General features: G+C 37.2%; 1 protein-coding gene and 1 non-coding gene across 2 annotated transcripts in view; one reads left to right on the top strand and one right to left on the bottom strand.

Annotated features, from left to right (window-relative positions):
* Positions 1-1,141: 1,141 nt before the first annotated feature.
* Positions 1,142-1,246, bottom strand: LOC125917915 (U6 spliceosomal RNA). Its single transcript, XR_007456330.1, has one exon. It is a non-coding gene; the product is annotated as a U6 spliceosomal RNA (small nuclear RNA).
* Positions 1,247-6,867: 5,621 nt separating this feature from the next.
* Positions 6,868-11,075, top strand: part of LOC125917913 (son of sevenless homolog 1) — a 57,652-nt gene continuing 53,444 nt past the window's right edge. The window contains exon 1 of the mRNA XM_049623990.1: positions 6,868-9,497. Coding sequence (XP_049479947.1) covers positions 9,456-9,497 — 42 coding nt within the window. The 5' untranslated portion in view covers positions 6,868-9,455. The remainder of the gene's footprint in view (positions 9,498-11,075) is intronic.

Genomic DNA, 11,075 nt, shown 5'->3' with positions numbered 1-11,075 from the left:
TTTTAAAGAGTCTTTTTTTTTTTAAATGTTTACTTTTGAGAGAGAGGGAGAGAGAGAGAGGGAGAGAGGGAACATGCATGCAAGTGGGGGAGGAGCAGAGAGAGGGAGACCAAGGAACCCAAGCAGGCTCCACACTGACAGCAGAGAGGCAGCCCAGTGCAGGGCTCGAACTCAGCCATATTTAAATGAAAAAATTTAAATGTACACAAAGTAGACAGAATGAATATTCATGTGCTCATTACCTAGAGTTAAGAGGTATCTGGATTTTGTCACATTTATTTCATCTACCTTTTTATTTTTCTCCGAAGTATTTGAAAGCAAGTTGAGTTCACCAGAGGTCATTTTTCCCTTACATAACTTCAATGCCACTATCACAGTTATCAAAATTAACAGCAGTTTGTTGGTGCTATCTAATAATACCAGTCAAAATTCAAATTTGTTCATGTGTCTGAAAAGTGTCAGTTTTGCAGTTGGTTTATTGGAATCAAGGTCTTCATATTAAGTGTAGTTGTTATGTCTCTTAAATTTCTTTAATATACAGATCCTCCTCTTCCAGTTGACTTATTGCAGGAACTGAATCAGTTGTCCTGCAAGATGTTCAACATTTTGGAGTTCTCTGTTTATTTCCTTGGGGTAATATCTAACTTTTCTTATATCTGTCATAGTTGCTATAAATGGAAGTCAGCTTTAGAAGCTTGATTAGATTTATTTTTAGCTTTTTTGGCAAGAATACTTCACAGGTGGTGCTGTGGCTTCACACTGCATCAAGTCTGGCCCCAATTTTAGTGACGTTAACTAAGATTGATCAGGGGATTCAGGAGGTAACAGCCTGAGCCCTACTTAAAAAGATCATCTCTTTATGTAGTGGTTTCTTTCATCTGTTGGTAATTAGTGTCTGAATTTATGTTGTTCAAGTCGCAAATGGGTGGTTTTCTAACTCTGTTCCTTTTACATTTGTTACCTGGAATCCTTCTATAAGGAACAATTCATCAATGCCAGTTGTTTGGTTTATCCCAGAGTATAGTATAGTTCAGACAGGAAAAGAAGGATGTGTATTAATTCTTTCAGGATAAAGACTTGGTGCCCCACTTATTTCCAATTTGGTATTTTTTGAAACCTCATTTTGACCTCATTGGTTTTTGTAGATTCAATGTATTTCACGAATTTGCATGTCATCCTCGTGCGGGGGCCATGCTAATCTTCTTTGTATCATTTCGATTTTTGGTATATATGCTGCTTGAAGCAAGCACAGATTCAGTGTGTTTCAGTTAGTTGCAGCTGATTTGGTTTTTGAGGTAGCCCTTTGCCTTTTCATGAGATTCCTGTGTTGTTTTGTTACGTTTTGTTTTGTTTGTTATGGCCCATTCATCTGAGAGCTTCCTTGCTTTCTGGTACAATAAGACATCCCAGGCTTATATTTTCATTTACAATTTAGATTGAATTAAGAGTTAAATGTGTATGTGTTTTAAAAATTCTGTGCATATCTCCTACTATAGTTGGAAATTTCTTCATATGAGATAGAATTTTTTAGTAACAATATTTACTATAATTTAAAGTTTTTGCTGTATGTTAGCTGTATCATTTTTTTCATTGCTTTCATTTTTAAAATTTAATTACATTACAATTTAAGTTATCTTTATTATTTTTGTATATGCATATTTTTGGCCATAGTAGTGGTCTAAAGCTTCTTCTACAGTGTTCACAGGTTCTCAGATATTTTGTTTATTTTTGCTCACACGACAAAATATGTGATAAGTAGTCTTAAATAATTTTTACTTATTTCAGTTAATTTATTGTAACCATTTTCATCTAACATTAGTAAAGGGGAAGAATCTTGGAAATTGGGACTAAGTTATTTGTAAATATTCTTTAAATAAGTCCTCTTTACTTCCTGTAGTTATGACAGCTAGTAAGTTAATAAGTAAATATATCTCTATGGTAAATACCCAGTAGTTAGGTTGTTTTGCTACTTGAGTATTTGAAACACTGTTTGGGTAAATAATTCTCCACAACCAAAAAAATAAAATACAATAAAAATTTCAAAACCACTTAAAAAAAAAACAGTTTTAGTTTTGTTTCACTACATGTAATACAAAAACCTTAAATTGAGGTGTTAAACTGAATTTCTTCTCTTTTCTGCAAAATATTATCCTATTCTAATATTTCCTATCCTGGTTAAGTTAGTGGTTCTGATTGTTGCCCCCATTCTCCTCCAAAATAGTTATCCAAACACACCTCCTCACTTTCCCACCTCCCACGGTTTCTCCCTCTGTTCAGGCATCCACGGTTTCTTTTTCCAGACCTTGCAGCATCCGTCCAATTAGTTTTGCTTCCTTCAACCTCATCTTCCTTTAACTCATTCTTAATACTGATACCAGAAAGATTCTTAAGCAAAGGGATCTAATTATGTCAATGTCTTGCTTAAAACCTTTCAATTATTTTCTACTTCCCTGGTTACTTCCCCACTTCTTAGCATTCCACACAAGCCTGCCCTTTCCAGGCTTAGCTGTCCTCACATTTTTTCTTGGCCTCTGTAATTTTTTATATGCTAGCTTTTTTAGTAACATATGTGCTGCCCTTAACACCTTCGTTCTCTGTGCACCGGTTCAAGTGTGTTTTACTTGATACTTACTTCTGATAATCCTCACACACCATTCAGCAAGGGTCACTCTTTTTTTGAGGCTGGGGGTTGTCACTGTGCCTTAAATATAACTCCATTTTAGCCTCATCACACTATGTTAAGTCAGTTGTGTATATTGACTGTGTGAACTGAACTCTTTGTGTCCTCTTTGTGTCCCCAGCAAATAAGAGCTTAGGAAAGGGGCGCCTGGGTAGCTCATCTGTTAAGCATGTGACTCTTGATTTCGACTGAGGTCATATCTCACCGTTCGAGGGATCGAGCCCTGTGCTGGGCTCTGTGCCGACAGCTGACAGCGTGGGGCCTGCTTGGGATTCTGTCTCTCTGCTTCTGCATTCTCCCTCTCTTAAAATAAATAAACTTAAAAAAAAAAAAAAGCTCACGAAATTAAAAAGATTGTTACATATATGAACCTAAAGGCTAATTAACAGACTCCAAGAAATGAGAAAATATTTTTAGTCAATTTTATTTCTAGAAAAGATTTAAGTTCTCTGATTTATTTTTATCTCCTTTAATTTTTTTTAAAGGTTTTGCTTTGATTTTTAAATCTATGAATGAGGGAAAATGAGGACCTGAAACATCAGATGTTGGCTAAATAATCATTGTAACATTGCAAAGAAGTTTAACAATGCAAATCTTTATTATTTGCTATGATAAAGGTTTTGAGAATACAAGATTTATTTTATATTCTCCTGTTATATTTATAAATAAAAGTAGCAGATCTGGGCTCAAGATATGACAAAATACACTCTAGAAGCCTTTCTAATTCTTCAGAGAGCCATTAGCTAGAAAAGCCTATTAAAAATTCATCAGAATTCAACATAGTGTTTTCTGGCAGTTTACCCAAGGGGCTGCTGAGTACACTTAGAGAACTCAAGTCTCAAACAACCTAGGATTTGATACAGACCTGATCCTTGTTTTTTTCAGATTCCACAAAATCTGGCAATAAGAGCCAACAGTTGCTTCTGAATCTGTTGGAAACCACTAGAGACCAAATGAACCATCAAGAGAAATACAGGCAGTCCTTAAAGAAGGTTTAAAATTCAATGTGGCATCTTTAGTTGAATATGATGATTATACCCTAAAAGAATTCTTGTCATGATCATGTGACATTCTTATTCACGACTATGATTAATTAATTCTTCAGTGAAGTTCTTGCATTTGCTTTACTTAAGTTGCCTAAAGTAATTTTCTAAGTATGTGAGGTTTTTGATATCAGTAAATAGAAGTATAAAATATAATATTTTTGAAAACTGTGTATAAGGGAAAACCCACATCTAATTTATAAACCCAATCCTAAGTGCTTATTATAACTACACACACACACACACACACACCCTTAATGAATATCAGCTGTAGATGACTTCTGAAGGCTGTCGTAAGATTGGCAGTGTAACCTATTCTGTATGGTCTTGAATAATTTGGATCATTTGATCTATTAAATACCTTTCAGTACCACTTAAATGGAATAGAACACTTTAGCTGTAATACTATCCCATAGAAAAGAAGTGTTTTTTATTCTGTCTGTATAGGAAATGTAATACTACTTCTGTCTGCTCATTAAAGAAATCTCCTAATAGCATCTTCCTTAAAAGAATAAAGAGCAAAGTCTGTATTTCAGAAATTGGTGTTCTGCTTGTCTTGAAGTATTTACCATTGTCCATGCTTTTCAGCCAGAGATTTTGAAGTATTCTTTTTGTTTTTAAGGAAGTAAAATAATTTATTAGTCTCTTGTATGAAGGAACCTTTTGATCCTAATTTGACAGGTTTAATATATGATGAAGGTTAATATTCAGAAACTTAGAAGTAACAGTTGGCATTATGCATTATTTCTGTTTAGGCCTAATTCTTTGTGTGATTTATTTACCTAATAGGTTTTATTTGGATATTAATAACCATCAATAAATAAAACTGTTTGAATTTAAATTTCTAAAATTTTATGCATCATGCTAGGTGTCAAACTTGGCCAGCATTTGGATTATATGTGCCTGAATTGTAAGCAGTATCAAGTTTGTTTGTCTAAAGCATAGCATTTTACCACTGTGGTTATATACAGTTCATTTGATTCTACAAAATAAACATCTATTTTAGTTTTGTCTTTGTATGTTGAACGGTTTCTGCTTTAAGGGTTTATGCTCCTGAAATCATCTAGCCTTACCACTATCCCTTTTCAACCTTAATTCCAAGAATGAAATATTTTATCCCTCTCACCCCTGCAACACCAAGGCTTTGAGTGAGTATACTCTGAACGTCGGGGATTGAGAGTGAAATGCTAAGAGAATATGATTCTATAGATAGATGAAGAAGGCCCTGCCCAGTAGGATCATCGACATCAAGCAGACAAGGGAACGTGTAATTTTAATTCATTATGACAAACTGGTAACAAAAATGTGGTATCTAGTACAAGCATTAGCAGAGTATAAGGCCCATATGAGCAGGAACTGTTTTTGGCTTAGCTCTGTGTATCCAATACCAACAAAGTCTGATATTTATAATGGGGTCAGTAAGTCATTTAAATGAATGACATTAATTCTGCCTTAGAGAGAGGCAAGAAACAAGGAAGTCTTCCTAAATGAGACGAGATCTGGGTTTTGAAAGTCAAACAGGTAGATGAGAGCGTGAATGACAGGCATGGAGAACAGTGTGAGTGAAACTGCATGCCATGTTTTAGCAAACTACAAATGGTTTGAATTGCTGCTTCAGCTTAAAGTGTAAGTTGAAGAGCAGCTGGAGAGGGACCTATATTAATGAAGAATTATGTTTCCATGGGTTTCTTTGAAAAACAAAGAACATTTTAAAAAAATAATCTGATTAATTTACACGTTCCTGAACACTTTCTAAAATGTGTTTCTGTGTACCTATACCTCAAAAGTCTTTGATATTTTAAAAAATTAATTAAAATGATTGCTGATTAAATATGTTCTTTTTCATTTTTTTCATTTTTTTATTTTTTAAGTAAGCTCCATGCCCACTGCGGAGCCTGAATGCACGACGCTGAGATCAAGAGTCACATGCTGTACTGCCTGAGCCAGCCAGGCGCCCCAGTATTTTCATTTTTTTTTTTTTTTCCGACGTTTTTTTTTTTTATTTTTGGGACAAAGAGGGACAGAGCATGAACGGGGGAGGGGCAGAGAGAGAGGGAGACACAGAATCGGAAACAGGCTCCAGGCTCCGAGCCATCAGCCCAGAGCCTGACGCGGGGCTCGAACTCACGGACCGCGAGATCGTGACCTGGCTGAAGTCGGACGCTTAACCGACTGCGCCACCCAGGCGCCCCCGAGTATTTTCATTTTAATATTTATTATCTCCAGCATTTTAGCTATATGTTGGATTTTTCGTGAATTTGTAATTTATAAATTTTACTTTATTTGTAATTTTGAATGAGTAAAATGATTTTACCTTTTCAGATGATAGAGATTTATAGTGCTGCATTTGCATTGATTACATGACAATGTTTATTGAAGTGTGACAGCATACATCAAGCCATGTGTTCTCTGGAAGCCCGTTATGTGAATAGATACAGTTTGTGGGCATTCTCTCTGTGCTGATGGAGCCACTAGCACACTCCTCAGACTCCAGATTCGACAGTCAAGGGTTTAGTGGAAAGAACTATATGGCCCAGACACCAGGAGGCCCAGGTTCGGTATTTACAGCGTTGCTAGTTAACTGCAGGATCATGGGCATCTCCTTTGTCTCATTTGCTAAATAGAGGCGCTGAGTTAAATGACTTCTCAAGTCCCTTTTATTTCTAAAATTCTGTGGTTTTATAAATCTATAGCTATAGTTTATATGATGCTGGAGCCTTGGACAGAAATGTAACCCCAATTATAGTTACATTTTCCAGTACTACATCTTAGTGAAAACAGGAGCTTCTATATTGTCTTTTTCTAAAATATATTTTCATTTGTTAAACTGAGTTCTATGTGTGACATATAATTTTTCTTTATTTTTTCAAGTGCTTTTTAAAAAAGATTTTATTTACTTTTAAGTAATGTCTACACTCAACCTGGGCTTGAACCTACAACCCAGAGATTGCATGCTCTACCAACTGAGCCAGCCAGGCACCCTGAGATATAGTTTTTCTTATTAAACTTTTATAGTAAGTTCCTTTTTCTCACTAAGTTATATTAGAGATTTTGGTAGGATAGATGGAGATATCTAACAAGTGATTTGAAGTGTGTGTCTAAAACTCAGGAGGCAGGGGCACCTGGGTGGCTCAGTGGTTTAAGCATCCGACTTTGGCTGAGGTCATGATCTCACTGCTCATTCTGTGCTGACAGCTCTGGGAGCCTGCTTCAGATTCTGTCTCCGTCTCTCTGTGCCTCCCTTGCTTGTGCTTGCTCTCGTGTGCACTCTCTCCCTCTCTCTCTCTCTAAAGTATAAAATAAAATATTTTAAAAAAAAATTAAAACTCAGGAGAGAAGTCAGAACTAGGGGTAGATTTGAAGTTGTCTGCATTGGTTGTAGTTTAAACTGTGGAGGTAAAGATTACTTGGGAAAGAACAGAAGAAAAGAGCAGACAGAAAAGGCTAGAATCCACAGTTAAGAGGTGGAGGAAGCTAAGGAACTCCACAAGAAAATGGAAAAGGAGCAAAGAAATAAGAGAAGTAGGACAGGTTGTGTCACTGGTCAGAAAAGAGAATTAAAAAATGAAAAGACTTGGGGCACCTGGGTGGCTTGGTCGGTTAAACATCTAACCCTTGATTTCAGCTCAGGTCATGATCTCACAGTTGTGAGATCAAGCCCCATGTCAGGCTCTACACTGACAGCACAGAGCCTGCTTGGGATTCTGTCTCTTTCTCCTCTCTCTCTGCCCCTTCCCCATGCCACCCACGCCCCATGCTCTCTCTCAAAATAAATAAACTTTAAAAAAAAAATGAAAAGACTGGACTGAGAGTCCCTCAAGAAAAGCCCACTATGTGGTGTTAGGATTCACTGATAAATGAAGATAAGTTGGTTATGAAGCTAACGGGTATCTGACAAGACAATTTAAGCCAAATGGGTGCATGCAATTCAATCAATAAAAATAAAATTTTGTAAGCAGAATCAGACCTGAACAAACTGATGGCTACCAGAGGGAAGGGGGCTCTGGGGATGGGCTAAATGGGTGAAGGGGAATGGGAGATACAGACTTCTGGTTGTGGAATGAATAATCACGGGATTATTAACAGAATAGTCCATGGTATTGTGTTAGTATTGCATGATGACAGTAACTACATTTGTGGTGAGCATAGCATAAGGTAGAGAGAAGTCGAGTCACTGTTGTTGACCTAAAACTGTTGTAACATTATGTGTCACCTGTACTCAAATAAATAAATAAAACTTTTTATCAAATTCCATCTTAAAAACAAAAAGGTGGTTTAATGTTGTTATGTGCTGAAGGGAAGTAAGTTTACAAGGTCCATTAGCTACACCCATTAGAGTGTGATGGCATGGCAAATAGTAAGCCCAGAGCTGAGAAACACAAATTCTGGGGTTCTAAGTCCAAACGTTATCCGTTATTTTAACTGCACGACCATTCAGTCATCTAACAGGGTGAAGAGATTTATAAACAGATTAATCACAATCAGATTGGTAATTGCTATACTGAATATGACCGGAAATGATCGGGCAAGGGATTTAAGCCTTTTGCGGCTTAGTTTCTTCACCTATAAAATAATAAAAAATTGCTTGAAACCTCATACTTGATGTAGCATTCCCCCCACAGTTCTGAATTGTGAGTGCCTCTAAAATATTTTTCCTTAAAAAGTATTTTAAATTCATGTGTACGGATATATACATATCTATGTATTTTTAACACACATTCCAGAAATTGATAATATAGTACACTGTGTATAAAAATGTACCCCTACACTAAGGCTGTCATACCCTGTTCGATAATGAGGTGTAATACGACAGATCATACTACATGCTCTTGGCCAGCGAGTATTGTGCACTTTTCTCCCAAGAGGGCTCTGCCCTTTGGAGAGTTGACTATATTTTAAAACCTATATTGTTTGTTTCCTGGAACTGATTTTTCTGCCATTTGTTAAAAGGAATAGTTGTGACCCATAGTGAGTGACAAAAGGATGCACGTAAAGGCTAGCATGCTGGTAATTAAAATGTAAATTTTACAGAGGCCAGTGGCCTGATGGGCCTCCAACCAAATGGTTGAGGAAAATGAAGGTAAAGATGATTAGGCATTTATGAATGAGTGACTACCAAGTTATCTTCATAAAGCAGAGACAGTCACAGATTGTCAAAAGTGCCCATTTTGTGTCCTTTGGTATAGGGTGATTTTGTGTTCAACAAACATTTATCAAGTTTGTATTCTGTGCCCTGCACAGTGCTAGGTGCTAGTGTTACACTGGTGAATAAGAGAAATCCTTCTTGGATTTTATCATTTAGGAGGAAAGGTAGAGTTAAAACAAGGACCAGAGACCCATGGGAGGTCAATTTTGCCCAAGCAGTATGTTGAGTAAATGTTCTGGTTCTGGATGAAAACCATAGCCTCTCCCTCCTTCTCTGCATTCCCATGTCTCAGGGTAACTGTGGTTTAAAGAAAAAAATATATTGAAATCTGCAGTTAGGTATCTGAACCTCCAGGAGCATGTTAATAAGCATGTATGGTATTGTGGCTGGGGAGAGATTGAGAATGAACTTCTGGGTCATCACATTTAAATCTGTACTTGCAATTCAGACCATGTGCTTGAGTATAAACCTACATTTTAATTACTTTGCTTTTTGTTTATAGGTCCAGGGGCAAGTTCATCCTACTCTTGAGTCTAGTGATGATGCTCTTCAGTATGTTGAAGAATTAATTTTGCAGTTATTAAATATGCTATGCCAAGCTCAGCCCCGAAGTGCTTCAGATGTAGAGGTATGATAAATTTTGCCTTGTATTTGCTTTATACACACACACACACGCACACACACACACACACACACACACACACACTGTGTACTTGTTGCAGTGTCAGTGAAAGTGTTCTGAAATGAACTTTTGTTGGCCTCAAAACACTGCCTTTATTTTGTTTTAAGTTTATTTATTTTGAGAGAGACAGAGACAGCGTGAGAAGGGGAGGGACAGAGAGAAAGGGCAAGAGGGAGAGAATCCCAAGCAGGCTCCTCATTGCCAGCGCAGAGCCCGATGCGGGGCTCGAACTCATGAACCTGTGAGATCATGACCTGAGCTGAAACCAAGAGTCAGATGCTTAACCAACTGAGCCACCCAGGCACCCCTAAACACTACTCCTTGATACTAGAATTTTACACACACACACACACACACACACACACACACACACACACACACAGTTTTAAGAGTGGAATATGTTCAAATGTTTCTTTTGTTTTTAAAGCCCACTGTCATTTAAAAACATTTTGGGGCGCCTGGGTGGCTCAGTCGGTTAAGCGTCTGACTTCAGCTCAGGTCATCATTTCACAGTCTGTGAGTTCGAGCCCTGTGTCAGGCTCTGTGCTGACAGCTCAGAGCCTGGAGCCTGCTTTGGATTCTGTGTCTCCCTCTTTCACTGCCCCTCCCCTGATCATGCTGTGTCTCTGTCTCAAAAATAAATAAAAACATTTAGTTATTAATCTGTTGGTCTTCAGTTGTTACATGTATTTTAGATAGTAAGTGAACTCCTTCCCACCAATTGGAAGGGAAAGAAACATGTAAAAACCTAGGAAGTTCTGCAGTCTACTACAGCAGTGACCTGGCCCTGTCTTTTTTAGGGCTTAAAGTTTGGTGGAGATGCAGGAATAATGGCAATAACAGGATGTGATCCACTGTGCATAAAAGTTTTGAGGGACACCATAAAAGGGACAAACTAATAACACAGGCCTTGGGGCTTAGGGATTAGCTTCCCAGAAGAGGCATCTGAAGAAGTCAAAAGTCTGAGAAGAAAAGAAAGAAGGTTTGAAGTTCTAACTGTAGAAAATGGGAGATAGAGCTGGAAATATAAAAGTTGTCTAACAACGATAAAGAACATTTGACTTTAATGACCTTGAATGTATACTAGTACAAATCTTTGAGTTTCTCTGGCATTTCTTTTGCAGTACTCAAATGTGGGCACAAGAAAGATAGTTGGGTTGAATGGAATTTCACCATAGACATACAGTAGAATAGTAGGACAAGGAAATTATGGAAATTGGTAATAACAGGGCTTTACAACCTTTCAAGACACAACACACATAGAATATAACAAAGATTTTATCTCAAACGGTGGCTGGGTAGGAGGTATATCTATCTACCCCAGGCCCTACCCTGTCCCCCAGGGGATGAGGGATTGATAATATAGGCATATCTAATGAGAAACTTCTGAAAAGAGCATCAGAGAACCTAAACTGGATAGGAGAAAAAGTGACATATAATAATGGCTGATATTTAAGTGCTTGCTGTAATGTGTACTGTTCTAAACAGTTCCGTGCTTTATATTTTATTTAAAGTTTTTTAATA

The sequence above is a fragment of the Panthera uncia genome, unplaced genomic scaffold, assembly GCF_023721935.1.
Source record: "Panthera uncia isolate 11264 unplaced genomic scaffold, Puncia_PCG_1.0 HiC_scaffold_293, whole genome shotgun sequence".
In the NCBI taxonomy this organism is placed as follows: Eukaryota; Metazoa; Chordata; class Mammalia; order Carnivora; family Felidae; genus Panthera; species Panthera uncia.
Note: the sequence above shows the minus strand (reverse complement) of the source record. Positions and strands in the feature narration are given on the sequence as shown.